The 24,510-nt window shown below is 38.6% G+C and overlaps 1 protein-coding gene across 1 annotated transcript in view; it reads right to left on the reverse strand.

Annotated features, from left to right (window-relative positions):
* Window positions 1–24,438, reverse strand: part of DNAH10 (dynein axonemal heavy chain 10) — a gene marked incomplete at both ends in the record, with an annotated part of 57,459 nt that extends 33,021 nt beyond the window's left edge. The window contains 31 exons of the mRNA XM_082324782.1: window positions 237–420; window positions 515–784; window positions 1,281–1,504; window positions 2,033–2,266; window positions 3,058–3,180; window positions 3,281–3,514; window positions 3,948–4,104; window positions 4,421–4,632; window positions 5,279–5,457; window positions 5,693–5,795; window positions 5,876–5,992; window positions 6,330–6,488; window positions 6,940–7,416; window positions 8,397–8,553; window positions 9,456–9,663; window positions 10,356–10,517; window positions 10,928–11,079; window positions 11,809–11,978; window positions 12,618–12,791; window positions 13,132–13,308; window positions 14,061–14,231; window positions 14,867–15,061; window positions 15,834–16,032; window positions 16,507–16,697; window positions 17,347–17,577; window positions 18,302–18,459; window positions 19,165–19,390; window positions 19,929–20,044; window positions 21,150–21,255; window positions 22,065–22,210; window positions 24,210–24,438. Coding sequence (XP_082180908.1) covers window positions 237–420; window positions 515–784; window positions 1,281–1,504; window positions 2,033–2,266; window positions 3,058–3,180; window positions 3,281–3,514; window positions 3,948–4,104; window positions 4,421–4,632; window positions 5,279–5,457; window positions 5,693–5,795; window positions 5,876–5,992; window positions 6,330–6,488; window positions 6,940–7,416; window positions 8,397–8,553; window positions 9,456–9,663; window positions 10,356–10,517; window positions 10,928–11,079; window positions 11,809–11,978; window positions 12,618–12,791; window positions 13,132–13,308; window positions 14,061–14,231; window positions 14,867–15,061; window positions 15,834–16,032; window positions 16,507–16,697; window positions 17,347–17,577; window positions 18,302–18,459; window positions 19,165–19,390; window positions 19,929–20,044; window positions 21,150–21,255; window positions 22,065–22,210; window positions 24,210–24,438 — 5,841 coding nt within the window. The remainder of the gene's footprint in view (window positions 1–236; window positions 421–514; window positions 785–1,280; window positions 1,505–2,032; window positions 2,267–3,057; window positions 3,181–3,280; window positions 3,515–3,947; window positions 4,105–4,420; window positions 4,633–5,278; window positions 5,458–5,692; window positions 5,796–5,875; window positions 5,993–6,329; window positions 6,489–6,939; window positions 7,417–8,396; window positions 8,554–9,455; window positions 9,664–10,355; window positions 10,518–10,927; window positions 11,080–11,808; window positions 11,979–12,617; window positions 12,792–13,131; window positions 13,309–14,060; window positions 14,232–14,866; window positions 15,062–15,833; window positions 16,033–16,506; window positions 16,698–17,346; window positions 17,578–18,301; window positions 18,460–19,164; window positions 19,391–19,928; window positions 20,045–21,149; window positions 21,256–22,064; window positions 22,211–24,209) is intronic.
* Between the last annotated feature and the right edge of the window lie 72 nt (window positions 24,439–24,510).

Raw genomic sequence — 24,510 nt, forward strand, 5'->3', positions numbered from 1 at the left:
GTAGCAAAATCACAAATGAGCCCTTGGGTACAAAAAGCCTTAGATTTTATCTGTGAAAGCATTCTGTGTTATCTTTGAGGCAATCAGGTTAGAACAATATCACAATTGATTTCAAACATATTAGCGTTCACATTGGAACCTAGGAAATAGCAGGAAGTGGCAATAAAACAATTATGTCATTGCCTAGAAGTGTATTTTAAAAGGGCTCGCTAGTAAAAATCTCCTTGAACATATACCTGTGTGAGTGTAAGATAAATACGATCTGTAAGCGGGGTGATCACAAGACGTCCATTCAAACCCATATACTCGTAACCGTATGAAAATGTGCCTGTGCACTGCCGCACACTCAGTTCATCTGGCTCGCGGTCCCAGTAAAAACGCAGCTGGCTTTCCCATTCAAACTCCTGAGCCTGCAGAATGCTACACAAGAGAGACTTGCTCACATGAGGTAAAAAGATGGAAATACAATTTATGCATTTGGTATTTTCTCAAAAGGTTGGGGGGCGGCGTTTACCTGTCTCTTACGAATGTATCAACAATGTCTCTGGCATGAACATCAATAATGAGAACAGTGTTGTATTTTTTCCTGTCATTTTTGCTCAAAGGCATTGTAATGCGGGTAACCAGGTCATCAATTTGCTTATGCATTTTTTTAGCATAAAGTTTCATTGCCTGTTTTTCTCCCTTCTTCACTTTCCGAAAGACATCCTCTACCTCCCAAGTCCACCACACCTGATTAGCAGCCAGCACCATCATGCCTTGGTAGAGTAACATCCAATCAACTCTATGGGAGACACACACAGGGAGGGAGTCTGAGTTACTGTTTACTCTAAGTAACTGATCAGGACAGAAAAAGAAAATTAAAAAAAAAAAAAAGTTCCTCCTATTTCTGCAACAACTAAAATACGAGCCAAACTTTAGAGACGTACAGAATTTTATCAAGGTGTGCTGTAGTATTTCAAAAGCCTAGGAAATTGATAGAAAAGCTGCCTATTCCATGTGTAAAGATTGCCAAGTGGAATTCATAGTGAGAAAAACACACTGCTCACACAACGCTAAAAATAAAAACTCAAGACTTAGGAAATTAGATACTATAGATAACACAGTTTTTTCTGGTCAGTTAAAATATTGCATACGCATGTATTCATATCCCTGCACATACAGAAATACAGGCTAGATTGTGTAAAAATTAAAAAATTAAGTCTTTATTTTTCTATATTGCTACAGGCTCATAATAACATATAAGGTATTTGTGTTATCCTTGACACTGATTGTTTCACCTGCTTCTGTCTTCACAGTATCGAAAAATAGCTTCCTTAGTAAGGAGTCTGTTCGTTCGTCTCATTTCTGCTAGCACTGCTGTCATCCAGTTCTCCACTCTGCCTACTGCAGCTACAGCCTGCCGGAACTCCATCACCTCCCCCTCAGCTGAAATCATGGCTGTTGCAATTTTCTCATCATCATCACCATCCTGAAACCTCAGGGAGGCTATGTTATCATACATCTGAAATGCACCAACAAAGAAATTCACTGGCATTTTAGAAACAAAGCTTCAAAGATGTAAGTGTATCTAGCCCTCATTTAATCTTGAAAGAAAATTTCCGTGGACTCTAAAGAGAAATGGATCTGACTCGTAAGTCATCAAATACAAATGCTGATATACAGCTTAGCAGCCCAACTGCAGAGTGAATAAGCAGATGATCTGGCGCAAATGACATTGATTTTTTTATTAGAAAATAAACATCTATCAGGCGCTACAGGAAGGTTCTTTAATGACTGATCATTCTGGTGTATCTTGAACGTTCCTCTACCAACATTCCTCTACCGTAACTGCTACTGGCCAGTATGAGAGCCCGGACAGACTATTGATCAGATTTGATTTGGTTATTCAGAAGCTTCTTCAAGATGCTGCCAGGGTGTTCTTTGTATGCAATAAATATTAGCGCACCCTTAACAGTATGTACAGTATAGTCTGTGAAACTTTTTAAAGCACCTAAAAGCACAAGGCACAGTGCAAAGCCAGACATTGTACCTTTATCATGTGTTCCTGGACACAAAGTGGGTTACTGCTGCCAAGGATACTAAGCAACTCCTCGTCAGATATAAAGAAAAATCTTGGGAAAGCATTTCGCTTGGAATCCAAATAATCATTCAAGCTTTTCTGACATTTCTCCAGCACATCATTTATATGATGGAGGTCTGATAGACGATTTGGGGCTTCACAGGATTTTTTTATTGTTGGTTCTTTTACAGTTTCATCCATTATCTGCACAGGGAGAAAAGAAAGTTTAAAAAATACTGAACAGCAATGGATTATACTAAATGATATTTAATTAGTGACAAAGCGCACAAGCAGCACAAGCAGTATAGGTTCTTACCAAAGTGAATTAGAGTTTTGAATATGATTTCCTATTGCTGCAGTGCTGTATGAAAACAGGGAGACAGTATGCTTTCAAAGCTGAGAGCATGGAGATACTAGTGTAGAAGCAAGTGTAAGCAAGACAAGCCTGTATCCCCAGTCATGCAAGCAGAAGCATATACCTGACTTTGCTCCTGTATACAGTGGCACTTCAAGTGAAGGACAAACACAGCATTTCAGAATCACAGTACTATCTCAGTTTTGCAGATGGGAAAAAGAAAAGTAAACCATAGTCATACTGGGAGTATGTGTTCAGTGTAGGAACCGTGGCATTATACCAGGAAAGCCTTTTTAGCATGTATGTAGCTTCTCAATCTATAGAAACACATCTAAGCTTCTTATTATCATGGTAAAGGTAAAAAGATGTATCCAATGACAGGAAAAGGGGATTCCGCCTGCCCCATACTGCCAGCCAAGGATCACACTCTGCCCAGCTTAGCGAAATCAGGAGAAGTCTTCTGTTTATGACAAACGTGAAGTAAAACACAAGTTCCTGCGTTCCCCAATCTTATATTCAATTCATTATAACTTACCATTCTCAGTGTGACAAATGACACAGAAGACTACAGCTAACTATGGAACTGGAAGCTAAATGCACTAAATAATTACGCTGATCACAAGTCAAGTCAGTTACTTGCCTTTTTAAACATCCTGTCTACGTTGTCAAATATTTTGGCTTCCTCTGGAAGCTGTGATCTGATATCTCCACCAATAAAGATGCTCTCCAGGTACATCCATTTTCTCTGAACCACCATCCAGATCTAAGAATCAAATGTTACCATCAAAGAAAAAAAATACAATAGAAAACCCTGATTATAAATAATAAACATAAATTATTTAGTCCAGCACTTTCCTCCCTACCTCAATTACTTCCCCAATCAATGACAGAGTTTTTTCCCACTGGTGAACGGTTGAAAGGAAAGGACCCACAAATCGACTGCCCAAAACACTCTGAAGATTGACGTTGTTGTCATCAAGAATGTCTAAAATTTCATCTACAGATCCCAGAATAAAGCCTCGCTTCTCAGTGCCTTTGAAGTAAGTTTGTACAGTGAATTTCAGGTGTTCCCATGTTTCTGCTATTTCCTTCACACCCTGCATGTGAGCATAAAAAACACATGTTTCAGTCTTCAAAAACTAGGGAACTATAATCTTAGCATAAAAATTAAATCAATTAATTCAGCAACATTTTTGCACAGATTTTCCAACTCTGGTTTATAAAGAAAGGTCTATTTCAAAATATCATGATGGAAACAGAATGCATCCTTCTTCAGACCTTTTTTCATAGGCCAAACTTGCTTATTGTAATAACAGAAATCCAATACACTGCTGCCAAAGCCGAGACAGCTAGGATTCTGTGCCATGTGGTAGCTTATTAACAGAGCTATTGATTTTAGTTGCCATCAGTTACATCATGGCAGCTCCCTGAAGATGGCCGAACTTGCTGTCGTGCCAATATAAAAATCTCAAATAAAACAGACTGTTGACATCTATGTCTTTTTAGTTTTACTATGATTTTTTACATTACCTTCTCAATGCTAAGTTCCTTAACAGCAGTTCCGACTATTTCACTGATAACATCTGAGTGTCTGTGAAGTTCCATAGCGAACATATTCTCCAAAGTGAATGTTTCTGTTGTCATTTCAAAACTTGTTCCTGTTCTCTCCATAAGGTCTTGCCAATGCCTGTTTTAAATTGACACATCAACAATTGTACCAACCACCATGATACAGTAAAAATTAAAACAACTGTAATTTAATATGTAATAATGAAACCATTTTTAGCACTCTACTGTTTAAAAAAGAACAAGTATTTTGAATACCTGAAGTGTCCTAGTCATTGTAGTCACCTTGCATGCTATCACACAAGTTCATTAAGCAGAAAGTGAAGTTTCAAGCTGCAGGACATGGCATGACCCCAGTAACAGAAATTAAAAGTTCTAACAAAACAAACGAAATCTTCCTCTATATAGAAAATGGATTTAAATAAATCAAAGCAAACCTTTCTCTTAAAGCTTCATTTTTCAAGTCAAGCAACAAAGGAACAGAGTCTCGAAATGCCTTCATTTTTGTTTCCAAGTGAAAGGCTACTGGCATACTGCGTACTTGTTTGGGCAGCTTTCGAAGGGCTTTAAGAAATCCTTCGACTCCTTCCTGAAGAACCTGGACATTGAGGTTTATCCAGAGTGTCTGAGACCATTCCTTTTTAGCTGCCTGGGAATAAGGTCATCAGGAGGAAAAAAGTCATATTTCCTTTTAGTTCTGACAAAAAAAACCCCAACTTTCCACTACAGTAGGATCTAGAGACCACAGTCAGGATGCAGATGTAATCGTATTAACATCTATCAAACAGAGGAAGAGACAGGTTCATGTCCAAGACAGGTTCATAGCCAAACACAACAAGTTGTGTAAGAAATAATGAAAAGGAAATATGAAGAACAGGAAAGGCATCCCTTAAGAGCATACTTTAAAGGGCATTTTAATTTTGGAAAAATAAAACTTATTAAAAAGTAGCTAAGATCAATTAAAGCATGAGATACCCATTGTCACCTGTACACATACTATATCCAAAAGTAGCTCCACTGAAATGATCAGGAGACTTGTTTAGTAAAATACCACCCAATAATTATTAGGGAGGAAGGAGGTCTGCTTCCTTCAATGTGGAGGCATTGTTAGTCCTGTACTAACATCATTAAAATCATTTCATGGTGGTAGTCAATTACAGGTCACAACTTATTTCATGCAAAGGCTTAGAACAGCGTTGATAGTACCTAGAGGACAATGCAGCCCCTGCTTCTCTCCCCCACCTGTTCTGTACGTATGCGCATGAATACGTGTGTACGCACAGTGCGATACTTACTCTTTGTAACTCATAAATTTCATAGATCTGCTTTAGACCTTTCATATCATTCTGTGCTTTTATTAAGTCAGGGTACACTGTAACTGGCAAGTCAAAAAGTTTCTCAATGCTGCCTAGTTCTTGATGAACTTTTTCCAGTTTTTCCACTTCTTTTTCAAAAATGGCCATGAGTTCCAATCCTGGGGAAGGAGAGGAATTTTTCTAGATAAACAATCCCAGGGATCATGAGGAATAAATAAGACAGCGTTTGCATATAGTCTGTAGAAGTCATAGTACTAAAAATGTCACATTCCTAGTTGATCAGTCTGCATGTTAATAAGGAAAGCACATTTTTCTGGTTTTACATAAAATTTGAAGAATTGTCTGAAGACTAGTATTTTTAAGACTTCACTTTACGCACATTAATCCATTTACCTTTATCAAGATTTTCCCCAACAGCACCAGGCCCCTCAGTCATGAATTTATGGAAGAAATCTTCTATCTCTTTGCTGTAGTCCTCAATTTGTTGCTGTGTAATCTAAAGAGAACAGTGTTTAAATTGTTTTCCTTTCCATTTCAATTTTTTTTCAATATTAATACCATAATTACAAATATTACCTTTGTGAATGTTCTTTTTATGCCTTCAAGGTTGTGATCAACTTCTGATGCTTCAAAGAAGAGAGTCTCCCACTTTTCCCTAATCTTGTCAGCCATCTCTTGCTCTTCTTCAGCTACCTAAACCAAAATAAGTTACATCTCTCAGGAGTAATAATTAGTCACAAGAAAGTGAGGAATATGTGCTCACATTATAAATTTGCAAAACACAAAACTGGCACTGAAGTGATCTGAATCGGATTTAAACACATGCAATATGTCCATTTTAAAGTGGAGATACTGTTTTAAGACGGGGGTTTGGACTAGACAATCTCCAGACATCCCTTCTAACATCAATAATACCGTGATTCTGTAAAATGTCTTAAAAGGAAAACATCTATTCATTCACATGTGAAGCATTTGTGCCCCTAGTTCAAATCAGAAATGTTTTATGAGGCAAAGCATAACATGCACTTACTGGAATATTGTACATTGCAAGAGTTCGGTATCTCTCCCAGAGGTCCAAATATTTCAGTTCCACCTCAAAGGACATGCCTTTTATCTCCGCAATTGTGCCAAGGACAATTTTGAGATCTTCCAGGGACTCTGGAGGTCTCTTAAGACTCTGTGATAAGCTCTGTAAAAAGTAAAAATGATTTCCAGAAGCAACACTGACAAAGCAGTTAGGCAGAATTATTATTCAAACACAAACCACAAGTAAATAACATGCAGATTAATTTTCATTTTTAGTCTAGGTGGTAAATATAACACCAAAAAAAATCATCAAAAAGTAAACCCCAGTACAGAAGGGATGTTTCTGCTACAACAAAACAGAAGTTGTAAGCAGCAGTTTAAAGGGAACTTCAGAACTACCAGTATGCACCTTTCACCACTACAGGAGTGAGAAAGTCCTGGGTTTTCATGTTACTGCTCTCTCCTGTTACCCAGCTACAGAGGGACAGCTCACCTCTTTACACATGACATACCAGAATACACCAGAGTTTCAACCAATTTGGAGCGTGGTTCAGATCATCACCTACTACTCACAGTGCCAGCTACATCAGAAAACAGGAACTGAAAACACCTACCTGAATTTCCTCCTGAAGACTGAAGAGTTCCTCTCTTGCAGGCTCATTAAGCAACTGTCCCAGTGAACTCACCCATCCTCTAGCATTCTCCTGCACTGCGTAGGCTAAGGCAGCCAGCTGAAGCCTGATAAATTGCTCATCTTTAATCAAGGGCTGTTGAGTCACTTCTTGAGCTACCTTCATATAGAACTGCAACTCTTCATCAAAGGTGATACAAGCAGGCTTTTCTGCAGCTAACCTCTCCATGGCTATGTCTTTGTCTAATTTCCACAGCAGTTCATACCTCTTCCATTGGTTCAAATACTTCCTGAGGGAAGCCAGGAGTTTGTGGACATTCTGAGTGATGAGAACAGCCTGTTCGATTATCAGAGGGTTCTGGGAAACGTCACTGTAAAAGCTGAAAGTGACAACTTCATCTTCCTCGACATGCTGAGGAGGGCATTCAATACATGTACCATGCATCCATCGTACAAAATGCTAGTTTACAAGACAGAGTTGAAAACCAGTTACTTTGTAGAGGGTCATTTTAGTCAAATCATTCATCGTTATTTAGAAGACTATGTAGGACGTGGTGTGAATGATTTCTCAAATCAACTGTTTTTCTGACAGCAAGAAAAGAGATTACATTTTCCCATAAACTTAATTTCATCCTAACAAAACCTTTCCATGCATTACTCAGTCTGCTTTTAAAATCTACACTGAACAACAATGTAGCATGACACAGAGAAACAGGTATTAGATCAAACAGGCTGGATGCAGCAGTGGAGTAGAACAGCAAATATGAGCGTAGGAAGCACACTTAATCTAAATTTATTAATTGCAGGTGACATCTGGAATCATTTCTCCATCAGCATAGGGCAGGAACACTTCCACAATATTTGGCTTCTTTTCTGGAAAGCAGTTCAATGTGAATCTACTTATGCAGGGAAATATTGCTACACCTTTGCCAGCAAGCTAGGTATTTTGCCTGCTGTAAACCCACTGTCCTAGACGTGTCCTAGACGCCCTTCTCCCAACACTTTTCTGAACTGTTTTTCTGCCGCTTTTGAGGAGAGCCGTAATATAGAGAAGGCTGCTCACATTCCTTATTCCACCAGCTTATTCATACATTAGAAAGCAACATCTGCTGTACAATCTGAAAAGTATTTCCTTCTGATGTATGATGATTTATAGAACCAAATCATGCCCTTACGCTGGCAAAACTGCTGAAAAGTAACAACTAATTTTGCCTGAGTAAAAATCGCATGAAGCTTTATGGCAATTTTTTTCCTTTGTCATCCATTTGTAAAATCAGGACAGTCTGTAAAATTAGAACAACGTACTGGATATTTTGATTTCAAGATAAAGCAATATGAATCTTCCCTTTGATATTTATGCTTGCCCAAACATAAAGCAAGACTAATTCATTATAATCACAAGCAAACTCTGACAACAAGTAAATCTTTATCAAAAATCACCTTAGTGATCTCAACACAGTCTTGGATACATCGTGCAGTCATTTTGTCAATCTCACTGGCATTAGGTTGCAAGATTATCTCAGGAACAGATAAAATAGCTTCTGTTTGGAACAGTGGCACATCTGCAAGAACAGCTGCATTAAAAGCCTGCAAATTCCTGGGAAAGGAAAAAAATTATGTCAAAGATCGTAATAATCACGTGCTGCCCCCCATGGAAATGCCCAGCAGAGACTGCAATTATCAGGTATGTGCTTAGATATGTAAGCAGATCTGTCTGAAGTCAGTTACCATCGATTTCAGCTGGAAACACTGACGTGTATCGGAGCAAAATTGTCCCACTAATACTGATTTAATGCAAAAGCTTGACTAGCTAAAAGAAGCTGTTGGAAGGAATGAATGGGGATACCCTGGTGCAAAAGGACCCTGAGGCTATGGTCAACTCCATTGCAAGAGTCCAGCCAAGAAAGCACAACGAAGTCAGCTGAGCATGGACCAGGTTACAAAGACATGGATCACGACAAGAAGACACGTCTGGGAAGCTTTTATAACCCTGCAATGCCCTATTGTAATAATATCTTGCTTATAATATAAGCCTTTATAATATCTTGCTACAGGAACCTCCTTGGCCCCAGCTGCTGCAGAACAGGTAAAGTAAAATCCAGCAAACCTTTGTTCTTGTACTGGTGTCCCCCGCATTACAGGGATGCATCTGGTACCCAGCCACCAAGTTCTCAAAATTGTATTCTTTAGTAAAACAAAACCTTGATTTTAAAAATAAACCAGGAATATGCAGCTACACACACTGCAGAAAACGTATCTTATTTCTCTCTTCTGCTAACAACATGCCAATATCCATTTTCTCAGAATTTGTGTTTCTCCTGTACCTTGTTATCGGTTCTCCATTCTTTGCAGGAAAAAAACAGTACAAATACAAATCTGTCTCCAACTGCAAATCACTGAGGTGCTCAAACAGAATATCAGTATACATACTGATCAATGGATCCAGAAAAACCCAAAGATGAAAGACTGGAAATCCATTAAAGTAAACAAATTACTTACTTCACAATTAACTGTGTCAACACCTGATAAATCCTATTTTCCCAGTATGCATAATAGGAAGTTAATTTTGGAGATTTGCCACTGTTCGTATTGGCAACTCGTCCTTCCAATTTTATTAGCAATTGTGGAATGGCAGTATACTTTCTAACCATCTGTGCCACATCTTTTGCTCTTTCACACTTAACATACTCAAAAAATTCTTTCGCTTCTGCAAAAGATACAAAAAATAGCGTTATTAACTGCAAAAGACCTAACAGACTTACATACTGGAATAATTAGCTGGGCTTTATTTGTGAACATGAAATTGATCTTGTATACTGATAAAAAATGTCTTCACTTATTAATGCTTAATTTATTAATATTTCAGCTCTCTGATTTTATATGGATTCAATTATTTAATACGAACCATTAGATGTGAAAGTAACCTTTTTAAGGTTTACAAAGCATTGAAAGAAATTTGGTCCATCACCCACTCACTCAAGTGACAGGGAGACCTGGGAGACAATCGCCTCACTGCAATTTCCATCTGAGGAAACCAGTTCAGTTCCGATGGCCCAGAAGGGAGCTGACGCTCCATGCAGACTGCAGCTCTAAGGCTACACTACTGCATACAAGAAGGATAAGGAAATCAAGGGAAAGCTAGGGGGAAGTGATCAAAAGCAAAGTAGACACACGTCAAATGATCTATTTGTATATTCATCTTTCTGTTTCTCTCATTGACACTGTCAGCTTTAGGATACTGAAGCTCTGCTTGTGCTTCCCCTGTTACACCACGAAATATTACTGTAACTAGTTTTGGTAACAATTAAAAGGGTTGATCGTAGCAATTAAAAATGCTAAGTAGCAGACAGAGCAAAATAAAACATCACGGAGCTTGGAAGTGAAAATATAAAGACTTACTAGGAAGTTCACCATTTTTTGAAAGCGGAAACTTAAAGAGATTTGTTGATGCTATGAACAGAAGTTTGTTGCTTATGTCTTCAGAATTATTATGGATCTGATGGACAAGTGATTCAAACTTCCTGATGGCTTGTGTACATCGGACAATAAAGTCACCAATACCTTGAAATAAATCACAACCATTTAGGTTTTTTTCTTTTAACAAATATTTCACCAATGCATCAAAATTGCCACAACCAGATGTGTTTTATCTCTGAGAATGAACTGATGCTCTGCAGAAAGACAGATTAGATGATTTCTCACCTAATGCTTCATCTAGCTCCTGTACAGCTGTTATCTAAGGGTCTCTATCCATTTCCACTTAGTGTTTTAAAGATAATAAAAACATAAGAAATACCCTCCTGGACCAGTGTCTGTCTAACCTACTATTCTGACTCTGACTGTGGCAATAGGATGTACCATCTAGGGATACATTGCTGTCATATGACATAAAAAATAGATTGCAGAATTGAAGAGATTTTTTTAACTGAAAATCAGTATCTAAGGCCATTTTAAAATAGTATCTCCATTACCTAAGGAGTTCCAGCTGAGTCTTTTGTGCCCCGATTTGAATACTCTCCAGAGTTCTTGAATATGGTCATCAAGAAGTTTGGTTTCTGCTTCATTCAGTGTTCCCATTAATTTGTGATAGCGATCCAGCATGTTTTTCAATCCATTTGTATATCTAAGGAGTGTAAGAAACACAACAACAACAAAACATAAAATCATGATTTCCTGGAAATACAGCTCTGAACTCAGATCAAAGAGCAGATCACTTCCATCATTCCATTCAGACTTCCATATAAAGCAAAAATTGCAGAAATAACCACTGAATATGTATTGATTATAAATGCAATTCATTTCCTATTGAAAACAAGAGAAAAATTTCATATGGCTCCAATAGTAGCTAGACAAACCTCTCCTGCCCCAACTCAGAAAAAGTTTTTAAGACAGCCTCAGTTTGAAGCACAGAAGTGAACTCAACAGGTGAACTTTAAAATTCAGTTAGGGGTCTTATCGGCATACCTGTGTGCTAAATGCCTGTGATAATTCAGGCAAAAGTGACTTACCCAAAGCTGCACAAGAAGAAAGCAGCAGTGAGTTGAAATGTGAGCTGAAATCTAAATGGCACTAACAATTCATTGCAAAACAAATTACTTTCCTTGCTTTTTCTCAGATTTGACAAGATGTTAATTTGTGTGACATAGTCCTACAGGGTGAAGGATGCAGACAGCGCCAGAGAAAAGCTTATTAGTGCAACATGGCCATTAGTAATTTTACCCTAAAAAAAAGTCAGTAACAGCTCTCATATTTCAAAAATTTGATGACTCAGGCCCCATTCAGGTTTGGAGTGAAATCACTTGAAACACTGCCATAAGTCTGTATGTGAGCAGATATTCTGTTACAGCGTTACCTAAGATATTTGTCTTCCTGCAGTGCCACATATCTTGCTATTTCTGGGACTGGAAGCCCTAGTTGTTCCATGTACTTTGTTTCAATAATAATCTCTTGGAGTACAGGAGAAAAATTCACTATGAAACGAACACTTTTCTTTGCGGTGACAGGCTCCTCTCTTACAGAGCTCTACAACACAAGAAAGAGCAGCAGAAAGGAGAGGAACACCAAACTGTTACAATGCAAGGAATAGGTTAACTTTGGGAGACATTTGATAAGGCAGCAGGTAAAAGTCAGAATGGCTGACATTTAGAGCTTGTGGAAATGCCTATAAAATTCGATAGCAACTTCAGCATTCTAGTTTCAGAAATTATACACAACAACTACTTCAGTGAAAGCTGATTACAAGAAGCAAACCAAATCACCTCTGTTTACATACTGCTGCAACCACTAACAACAGAAATCCCAGTGGAAGTTCATAGTCAGACAAAAGTTTAGTTAGAACAGGATTCTGCATGATCTCTGCTGGGAACCTACCTCTACCTAACTTCAGTCCCAAGCTGTGTTGTAACATCCCAAAGATGTTGCACCAAAACACCAAAATTAACAGGAATTACAGCACAGAACACCACATTCATCCATTTGCCAGGTCATTCAGCAACTATGTTTTACAAAGGACCACAAAGAATTCTGAGCTCAGAACTTTTGAAATTTTCCTTTCAAAAACTGTGTTTAAAATATTATCCTCAGAAAAATCTCACTGACCATTAGACAAGTTTCAGTTCTTCCCCATAGAGAAGTTGGGTATATTATCTTCCTATATCTCACCTGCTCAAAAGTTTCTGGATCAACATGGGTTGCAGCCCCACCAGTGACAACAGTCAGCACAGTATTTTTCAGTAACAGTGGAAGTGTTTGTTCTGTCCCATCCCTCCACTGACTGTATTTTTGATCTTCATACTCCTTCATCCTCTTGGCCACTTGAAGATATATTTGTTTTACCTAGAAAGGAAAATTCTGTATAACTCATTTTAAAGACCATGAGAAATGTTCAACTAACCTGTCTTAATATGGTTTCTAATTTTTATTAGATGAGAGGGCAAGTAATGCCTTGTAATCAATGCAGGTGATGGAGAATTCAGGCTCTTGAATGCTGTCATTGATTTTGTCATTGTCTCTCTGGGAAACAGTGGGAAGGTCCCAATCAGCTTTTCAAGTCTAACACGGCTTTCTGTGTGCAAAGACATTCTTGGAACTTCACCTCACATAAGAGCACTTTCACATCTTTAGAAGAAGGATATGAAGAAAGTATTTCTTCCTTCATTAAAAAGAACTAACATACTTCCTTTCCACGTTCACTAGCAAGCAACTCCTCTACTTCTTGAAATCGAATAATAGTGTGTTTGATCCGATAGAAAAGGGATCGGGACCAGTATATTGCTCCAGCCACTGGAGGATGATTCTTGTACAACGGTGGATCCTTGAGGTTCTGAACAAAGATTTGCTTAACATTTTCAACCTAGAAGAGAATAAAATATTGCAAAGCATCATTTCTCCACTTGCTTGTCCATGGTCAGTATCTAACCTGGTACACAGCACAAGCTCTGAAGCTAATTCCAGCAGCAGGATAAAAACGATTCTTCTCTTTTTTTTCAAGCATCTCCTGTTCGTATTAATTGCCTCACAGAGAATGTTTTCCTTTCTATATCCTGTGGTACTGCTATTGTGGCAGTGTTTTCTGTAAGATTACATCTTATTGTTAAACCCAATGTTCTTTGAAATATCAAGAAAAATGCTATGACATAAAATGCTTTCTAACATACAGGCTTCAACATGTCAGAAATTATTTCTGCCTTCACGGTTGATCTCTGACACCTCCTGGTCATACCATGAACTTGTTGTACTTCACAAGAAGGCTGTAGGGTATGAAAGATGTATTTTCTCAGGAAGGACTACTGTTGAACTGCTGTTCACAAGGTAAAGGAATAGCCACAAGCCTTGCTGCATTCAGAGTACATGCAAACGCCTTTTGGTTCCCATACTGTGCCAGACATAATACAGATAAGCACATCCATTTCAGCAAATTAACCATACTGTTTCTCCAATAGGCTCCAAAAAAGTGAGAGCAATTATTATGTTTATTTTGTAAAACTTGTCAATCTTTCAGACAGTAAATGGCACTATACAGGTATTTAGACATACACACAGAGTTATGATTTTCACCAGGTAAAGAGCTTCATGTACTACATAAGAAATCTTTAAATTAAATACCTCTTTACAGTATTGGTCCAAAATATCACCGAACTTCATCATCATCTGCTTATTAATGGTTTCACGAGAGCGGATATGTTTGAAGTTTAACAGCATGTCAAATGCAGCTTCTGCTGACCGAAGGGTCTTAAAAGATTCATCAATAAAGTTTTTGGTATCTTCTTCAATAACCTAAACAAAGGAATAAGGCCAAGAAATCCTGTCACTTAGAGATTCACCTTGCAAAACCCAGAAAGGAAGGCAAAATGAAAATACTTTTTTATAATAGTGGTCAAGCGTATTTTTACTATTCTTTGTCTTATAAATTACCAACAAACCGATGGCTTTCCAGTATGCTGCAGGAAGTTAATGTTAATTAATGTGTCTGCTGGGCAGGTATATAAAGCACAAAAAGCATTGTAACAGTTTGTACTTTGTGGGTATTCTTAGCTGAGGGATGAAGGACTGAATGAATCCAGAAAAGGAAGTTTTACTTCTTTGTAGGACATGATTGAGACATGTCAGCACATGAGCACAGGGGGGTCACACGTAGCCCCTGTTCATGCTGTAGCAATTCTGCCCAGGAATAAAAAGTGTGTTTCACCATTTTCAAGATAAAGTGAAACTATAAACAAAAACAACTTGGAAACAGAATACTGACTTAAAAAAATTGGTCGAATTCCTCCCATTTTCATTTACATATTTATTCATATGTTCTTTTCTTTTGCAAACTTACATTTTATTTAAATGAAAATATTGATATTCTAGAAGGAATTTGTATATAGGAAGTAAGGGGGGGGGAGGAAATCACAGTATGCGGTACTTACTGAAACTTCTTCTTTAAATTCTTCCATAATTAATTTCCAGTCCTGTGCGCTTTTGATGCTAAAAGGGTCTAAAGTCAGCTCTTCCATAGGACTAGTTAGTCCATTTACTCGTCTCAGTAGATCATCAATAGGCTTTGGATCCCCTGTGACAGCTTTCAGTTCAGGACCAAATATATTGTAAAACTCTTCAATGATCTGTTAATTCAGAAGAACATACCAGAATGCTTTATTTTTAATGTGGGGTTTTTTTCTGCCATTTAACACATCTTTTTGATATTATTTCCTTTAAAAAATAAAAACAGCACAGAATGATCAATTTGTGCTGTGATTTACATTTTGTATATTTCTATACAAGACACCAAGTAGCTTTATGGAAAAATAAAACACTCTACAGGTCCCACACTTCGGTTGTTAAAACAGACAATGCTCAGTTATTACTCCTTTTTATTCCTCTTTTCACATACACAGTTTTTACATACACAGGCTATAGCATCTGACCATTGATGGACTACTAATATTGCTAGCTACCCTGACTCAAATTAGCCTAAACATAGCATCTCTCCGTTCTCCATATGTTAATCTGCAACTGATATACTGATTCACATATGGTCAAATTTTATATTATAGTATACTTAAATGGTTATTTTATCTAAAATTATATCATTAAGCTAGCAACCCATGAAAATTGCAAATCTGTGAAACAGTTGTTACAAGTCTGTATGTTCATAACAGCAATGTACACAGTAATATCTTTCCTCAACCAGTACCTCGAGAAGAATTATTTCATCTCAAGCGTTAAGTGCAGCTTTGTTGGAATCAGGTCTTAATCACTGCTCAGGTCTTAAACACAAAACCACTTACAAAACTAAAGGCTGTTAACATTTCAACAACGACAATACAAAAGAATCTCCCCTACAGAATAAAACGTTGATCACAGAATCCCTTTATTTATTGTCTATATTACTACCTGCAAAATATCATACAGATCTTGACAGACTGAAGCCATATAATCTGTTTTTTCAAATAAACGTTTTCGGTCAAATTCCCAGTGTTGCTCTCTTCCTGATGCTTCAATTTGGGCACGAACAGCAAAATAACATTTCTTCCATTGTTCAAGCGTGCTTTTGGCTTCTGCTATTTTCTTCTTCGCAGCAGCTCTATCTTCTCTATTAATCAAATCAAAACAGTTAAGACACTAAAGATAGAAAGACTATAGGTAGAAAATTATATCTCAACTGGATTAATATACCTTGGTTTAGCAGCTTCTAATTATACAAAATCTAGTCAAAACTTATAACTGTGAGGTCTTAGTTTTCAATGTGACTGATTTTGAAAGGAGGCGTTATTTCAGGACTGATTTTGATTATATTTGTGCCACTTTTTACCACTATAATTCTATTCGGTTTATTGATTTATGTCCTTTTGAGACAAAACAGGATAAGCACCTATTTCTTCAGGGCTGATTCAGTAATTTATGAAAATTACAAAAGAAATTGACTTTTAATTGACCTTCTAATACAACTTCAGATAGTAAAAAACACTGAAACCTCTTTGATGAAAGTGTTATCTACTGCACTTCATGTAAAACAAGCAAAGCTTTTAATAAATATAGCCTAGTTAAACAGGAACCCAGTACTTACTTAAACAGTGTGTGCAAATCCACAACTTTGTACACTCTTGTTGAAATTTCCCATGCAATTCGTTCCATGAGGGGTACCATCCGTTCATCCTTGTTGTAATGACGTGAGATAATCCATACCATTCTCAGGGCATTCATCAGTGAAGGAATTGTATCCATGACAACATTAAACCCAGCACCGTATGTTAAATTCTATTAAATGTATTATAAATATTGTGAATAAGATGTCATGAAAATATACAGATACATATTCAATAAACTAATATTTATTCTATAGATACCTGAAGTTGGGAAAGTCTGTGACATTATTAAATAAATAACCCAGTCAAGGAAACACCCTGGTGCCTAAGTATACACATGTGGTTAAGGATGTGCAAATCTGCATCAATTGCTCCAATATTTAGGCCTTGTCTCATTAATATTCTCTTTTCTGTAAAAGATGTCCCAAGACTGGTTTTGGCTCAACTCTTTATTTGGATGTTTGGATGATCTTCAATAACACTTAAAAACTGAGACATCAGCTGTAATCAGTGATAGAAGCTACCTCAAAAATGGAGTAGAGAAATCTTTGTTTTCGCCAGTTCAGCTTTGCTATCAAATTCTCCCAAGGCTGTGATTTACAAACCAAGCTGTTCACAGCTCTGGGCTTCTGCTTTCAAATATTAGAACAACTGTAACTCAAACAAAATAAGCAAGCCTTTTTTTTATTAAATATACAAAAGCTAGAGTATAGCTTTATTGCTGATAAAAAGTAAAAAATAAGAGGTGATTATATCAACAGAGAAACCAAACTCAGGTAACTACAGTTAAAACTTCACAAACTTTTCTTAAGGATACATACCTTCAAATGGCGTTCAAGAGTTGAAAGAAACTTAACATTATCTAGAGCCTCCACGTGATGTTTTCTGAGGTCACTTAAGACTATCTGTAAATCTCCAATACACTCAGATTCAGCTTCCTGTAATATTTCCAAGACTTTTTGCACATCTGGAAGCTTTGTCTGTTCAGTAAGAATACTTAAAGTATCATTTCTTTCACGCCAGAGGTCAACTTCTGCAAGTGGACCATTACCCTACAAGTAATGTGGAATAAAATAAAAATTCTAAATTACCGTCATGCAAGAGTGAAAACCTATACCCAGGATCGTATTTGTTCCTTCTTTTCAATATGCTGTATGCTGAGAAAAAACTGATATGATTCAACCATGCACAAAACCCAGACAGAAGAACATCCGTGAAATCAAAAGAGTTTTACACACGCTGAAGGGAACAGCTCATGGGGAGTATACCCCTGAGTTGGAGCGGGAGAGTCCATGCTTGCAAAAGCTTATGCACGAGTAACTTTGTAGACATGAAATCCCTCAGTATATTTAATGGCATTAGTCAGATGTGTAAGTGTTTGCAGAATCAGAACCTTACAACTGGAATTTTTTTTGTTTGAGAGAGATGACTTTTCAAGCAAAAATATAGTCATCTATTTAAAAACAAATAATCACTGCAGCTTTTAATATTTCATGGCTCTTTAGAAGAGTGCAAATAACAAAAGTTTTCCACAGTTATCCTGTGTGGGTAGGATCTGCAGTGAGTTACTTTATATTCTATTTATATTCTATTTCCCAGAGTCACACGATTCCTCACTACTTTTGTTCTACTTTACATCAATTAGTAAATGGCTTTCTGACAATCAAATATGAAGATGGATTAAAAATGAGCACAGACCATTCAAAGAGATTCTTGTGGGGAAATGAAATAATGTCTCCGGGAATAAAAGCAGCTTGGTGTTATAGGCAACATTACCTGTGGAACCTTTTTCAGTTGCTCCTCTAAAGCTGTGGATATCAATTTCTGCCAGGTCATTGCACAACCTTCCAGAGCTTCAACTGCTTCTGGAACTGTGGCAAGAACAGTCACTTCTCCATCTAGATTTATAGTTGGTATCTCCAGTTTAATATCTGCTATTGGAAGAAAAGGCACACAGAATTAACTGTCTTGTTCCGTCAGCATTGGTAAAGTAACACCACTGAAATGGCTTATGCCTTCCATCTTGTTAGCTACTTGAGGACAGGCAACATACCACCTGCTCTGCCTATTTGAGAATATGGCAAAATACAGCCGGTTGCTTGACAGTTAACACAGTGCAAACAAAGATATATGCCTAGAAATAATTGAAAAGCTCTCAGCTTTCAAGCCTTAACCCAATCTCTAACTATTCAGAATTAGGATTAGGGTTTTGCTGAAGATTATCAATCCGCCTATTGTAGGCCACTATGCTCTCCTCAATGGCATGACAGAGCCCCTGTCAGAGAAGGGATGCTAAACAACACGTGAAAGTCTCGTTGGGTCTACCACTTTCCATACCCTGCTATGGCCCTGAGTCCCCTGAACATTGGCGAGCAATGAGGCATGTTTACCCTCTCTCCTATTCCTACTCCAGACTGTTTGAAAGACTATCACTGATTTCATCCATTTCTCCATACTGCCTGCTATGCTTCAGGGCAGTAAATACTACTGTTATCAGCAAAGAGAAACTTTAATGAGGTCTGGAGCTTCCCCAGAAACTGCATGTATTTGTTATTCTATACAAAGCCATTCCTAGGTGAACCTCTTTCTACTGTCGTGTACTCTAAACACCACAGTGCTGGCGTAGGCAGAACACTTGCCTTCGGTTTGCTGTATAGTCTGCTGAGTAACATTTAAGAATTTTTGCCTGTTCATTTGAATCTCATTCCTCATCTGAATATTACAGTATTCCACAGGCTGTTCTTTCTTTTCTGTAAGCTCAGTCTCAGGTAAATTCCTTTTTTCAGAATCTGTGTTTTCACTATCTGGATGAAAGGAAGCTTCCTCAGTCTGCTGCTGACTATAGGAGAGAGCTGGTGAAAACACCTATAATTCAAACAGGTACCATAGATTAGATGGTTCATATTAAAAAAGAAAACAGTAAAAGTCAGCTTACTAGCAATTCACTTAAGCATTGGATATGTTGTTCTAAAATTTAATTTCTTAAATTAAAGAAGAGCACCTCCTTCCATTAAACTTCTTTAGCATCATTCTTTCTGCGTCAAGTTCTGCAGGGGAATAGCTCCAGCATGCTTTTACAAAAGTATATTGGCACAAAAATAAATATTTCTCATATAGGGTAAGGCAATAATATATAGGCAATAATATTTCTCATATAAGGTCAGGCAAAAATAAATATTTCTCATATAGGGTCAGGCAATGAAATAATGCCCGTCTCCACATCTTTGCAAAAATTTGGGAAACAAAACATCAAATAAGGATTAACAAAAACTTCATTTTGGCATATGAAGGTCACTCATTAAATATTAGTATTTCTTATGCATAGTCCATATGGTCAGTAGAATACTAAATAGGCAAATGACTCATAGAAACACTCCATGTATAAAAGCTGTAACACATTTACCTGTGAGATGGCATTCTTTAGCATCAAAAGCGTATCATCAGTCAGTACACCAAACTTTATCACTTTAGGAAGAACCTCATTAGCTTCAGTCAGGTCATCAGGTTCAGCAACTTTTTCTAAACAGTATACAATTAGCATATATCTAAGTATTTGATACAGAAAGCATAAAGCATCAAGTCCTTTCCATAATAAGTTAAAACTCCAATAAAACAAACTGTGTTTGTATTAAACTAGGTTTGATGCAAGTCACTTTCAAAACTAATGCTTGTTTTAACAGTGCTGATGCTTTATCAGAAAGGGCAGAAAAAGGGTCAGAGGATGACACTGAAGTATAAGTCTTTACAATGCAGCCTTATAGTTACCAAATGGTTTTCTGTTCAAACAAAACAGTGGCCTTGATTTGAACTCCTATTCTACAGACAGACCAGGAAAATCTTGCACAGAACTGCCATAAAATGACCAAATTCATTATCATAATTTTCTTTTTTTTCTCAGAAGTCCTGTTTCTAGAAAAATAGAAACTACTAGGGACATACAAAATACTTTGTAGCTGCAAACCACACATGTTGCTGCTGGGTGAGCCCACATCAATGTTCATGCTGGGGCCAGTCTCTGGCACTAAATGAGAGTTAACATACTGTTGATAGTTCCTGCCCAGAGGTGTGGAAATACCCGTTTGCTTTAGTGTAGAAGCTGTTTCCTATGGGGCTAGAGCTAGACCCTGAGGTCTGATTGCAACCAGAGCCAGAGCTACTCCAGGTGCTGGGATAACTATTGTCATTGGTTTTATGATAAAAGCATGAACTATCAGAATGAAACATGCTGCTGTTGTGTATCAGAATTTGAGTCGGGTCAGGAAGTCTGATACCCCAGTTGTGCTTTTCATCACCCTATGGTCTAACTTTCACATACAGCTCCTCATCCTCAAAACACTTTACACAGTTCTAGCAGTTCTAGTAACTAAATCTTCTTAGTTCCTCTAAGTGCAGCATGAAAGCTTCATCCTTGCTGGTAAAACACAGAAGACATGTAACTTTCCATAAATTTACTATGAAAAGCATTCTTGATTCCTGGTTCTACTCTGAGAGTATTTGTACCCAGTTAATTAAGCTGGATATGCGCTATCCTGAATCCCAGCCACTATCACCTTTTCTCAGTGTGAAGTACTGTTTTAATGCAAAGACTGAAAGCACTGAGCCTGCAGTTCTTCGGGGCACATACCCTTGGTGTCTCTCAGAAAATAAACAGTAAAATCTGACACAAATTCTTCAGGAATTTCATCAAGAGCCACATGGAAACACACTTTGTCAACTTTCCGTTCTTGTAGCTGAAACGGAAAACAGAAAGGAAGTATGACTGTAACTGTTTGCTGCCACGTTTCTTAACAGCAAGAAAATGTTTGCCTGCTGTGAGCAATAAGACAGAATCATTAGTTTAACTCCATTATCTTCACATTGCTGCCCAAGTAAATTACTGACATAAATGAAGTGTTAAAAAATCACTCAGCTAACAGTAAAAATTATCAGCTTTGGAAACAATGTTGATTTCCAGACCAACAGGACTAAAAGCATTAGTGCTTGAAACATAAGAAACCAGAAAGCACTTAAATGCCCACCCCCCCATACCTTTCTGATAACGTGCAAGCACCTACTCCCCTTCCACCTGCATCTCAGTCATAAACCGAGTTTAGTTAGAAACCCCAGACTCCATTCCGACCATCTAATTACGTAAAAGACTTGAGGTACTTTGTTCACTGTTCCTTACATGCTCCTCCCATGGCGTCTTTATCTAGCAATTATTCTAACTGCAACTTTTCTTTCACAAGCAACTCCGGGAATAGCTAATGTGGCACTGAAGTAACTCACTGCTACATTTCTTCACCAAAAATCATAGTGTTTTGCCAAGTAAATTACCTTTGCAACGTCTTGTCAGCGAATGTCAGAGGCTGTGGCAGACACCACAGGCCCTTGGTTTTGAATGGAAATTCCTGTCCTCGTAAAATGTTCTGTTCTGCTCTGAGTACTTGCTCTGCACTGTACCTCCTTAATCTGCCTACCAGTTTTACTGAAACATTTGCATCAGAAAGCCAGCATCTTCGTATCCACAAAAGACGAGAGTGAAATACAACAGACTTACCTGTGGTGCGTGTTCCATACTGTCAGTTGTAAATCTTTGCTCCAGTTTACTCAATTCAGACCCACTAGAGAGAGTTGATACATGACCTGACACACTTTCATCGTCTGTAGATTGCAGAGGGGATGTCTTGCTTTTCTGAGTCATCCCTAAGAAAGAATAACACAAGGCAACTCAATTAAAGAACGCATATTCCATGCATATAAGATGGATCCTTCCGATTTTCTTCTCAAACTAAATGACAGAGCATTTTCTTCCATCTTCAGCATCACCTTTCAACAACCAGCCATCAAAACCTGGTGTTAATTGTACATTTTCCCATAGGACAGCACTAGTGCTGAAGAACTGAGTCCAAATATGCAAGTGACTACACTGCATTCCACAGGTAATTGGGCTTTATTTAGAACATCCTTGCCAGCATTTTCCAACACAATTGATTGTTTATGACAAAATAAATAGATTTAACACGTTTCAAGATGAAACCACTTTGTAAAAGGAAATGCAAACAATTAAGGGTTTTGTCACGTCCGGTCTATGATGTGGAAAAAGTTTAATTACGTCACGCCCAAGAAGTGATGGTGAAGACACTGTAACACAGGAACTACTGCATGAATTCCAGGGCCAGTCAGGAATTTCAAACTTCATTTTATACTCTCAGAAAGTGCACTATGCCTTCTTCCCCTTTCAGCACCGGCTTCTGGACACTTAAAAGAAGTGCAAAAGGCAGAGTTGCATCCCCAACTGGACCCTTTGTGTGCTGATATTATTATCAAGCAATAAATAATTCTCCCTGTCTTACTGCTTTTGAGCATTAACCTGCAGCATTGCAGCTGCCTCCATTCAGAGGTGCAGAGTGGGAAGTGGAATTGTATCATTCCTTTAGTCTACTTACACTCCCAACAGGCTTCAGCACTGAACTTTTGTGGTCCTATCTTTTTTGCACAGTATGAATGAAATTCTTTTATGGCTATAAAATACCAGGCCATGACTCTCTGCTTCTACAAGTAACTGTTTCAGAAGCTTGTGGGAGTTACACAGATGCTGACAGCAGAGAAGAGAATTGAATCTCTGAGCCGTAGAAAATCATCGCTCTCTTCTGACACCCCTGGTATCACTTTTTCCTTTATTTTTTCAAATTTTTTGTAAAAGGCTTCTCTGCAATACTGTGGTTAAAGTACTGGACCGATCTTAACTCTTTACAGGATCACCACTTTTATCCTCAATAAACTACACCAGAATAAAGAGGAGAGCTTGCCACTCTTAAGACAAGGGGAATTAATTCATTCCTACTACAGGGAACATACTAATTCTATTTGTTTTAATAAAATTAATCTCTAAAAACCTGAAATTATAAAGCCAGTAAAAGATGTCAAAGACAAAGACTGGGTGGAAGATCTGTGTTTGTGGGTTGATTTTGTTCATCCCAGTCAGTCTCTTTCTTTCCATCTGTTTGGAAAAGATGAAAGAGCCAAACTAGGATAGGTTTCTTTCAAAGGAGCATCCTGAGGCAGAAGCTCTTGAAAAAACATTAATTAGCCACACTGCCCAGGACACGATCCATAAAATCAGATCTGCTTTCCTGGGAAAAGAAGCTGTCAGTGTTACAGATACTGTTAAATCTGCTTAAGAGAGCCACGTTAGCTAGTCATGTTTAGCCCCGATGGCAGTATGGCCTGCAACAAGTACAGGTTGGCCACTCAAACCACCTGCTTCCTTCCAGTGTCACAGAAGAGGCTGTTTCAGCCAACTGCTCGGGAAAGAGGTTACCTGGGCCTCCCTCCTGCTGCTCATCTGCAAACTCATCTGTGTCACCTGTGTCTGCACACACACAAGATGGGAGGAAAGCGTGATATAACCACTCTGCAGTGGGGATGGCACAAATCCCACCGAGGCACAACCCGAGAGGAGAAAGGTCTGGAAATGGGTGGGATAGAAGGGGTTCGGGAGGACTGGACACAGCCCAAGGGATGGAGAGGCAAGGAAAGGGGTAAGGACAGGGGTAACGGGGCTAGGACTCAGCAGATGAGACAAATAGGGGCCCAAGGGAGGAGGAAATAGGTAGTTGAGGAGGAAAGGACAGGGCGAAGGGGCTCGTGGTCAGGCAGTGCCCGGGGAGGGCTCAGCAGGCCGGGGCAGCGCGGGGCTCACCCACTGCCTCCTCGCTGCGCCGCTCGGCCCGCAGCAGCAGCAGCGCCGTGCCTGCCTCGCTCTCACTGTGCCCGTCATCGGTGCCGCGGTCGAAAAAGAGCAGCACAGTCCGTGCCTCCTCGCCGTCGCCGCGGTTCAGCAGCTCCTCGAAAGGCGCCGGATCGGTCAGCCCCAGGACGCCGAGCGCTCGGTCGCGCAGCCATTGCAACCGCACATCGTCCAGGCTCATGGCGGCAACCCCCGGGGCCCGCCCGACGCCTCCCGGTGGTCAGGGCAACGGGCCGGGGAGGAGCCGCGCCCG

Source organism: Platalea leucorodia, assembly GCF_965183815.1.
Source record: "Platalea leucorodia genome assembly, chromosome: 12".
Lineage (NCBI taxonomy): Eukaryota > Metazoa > Chordata > Aves > Pelecaniformes > Threskiornithidae > Platalea > Platalea leucorodia.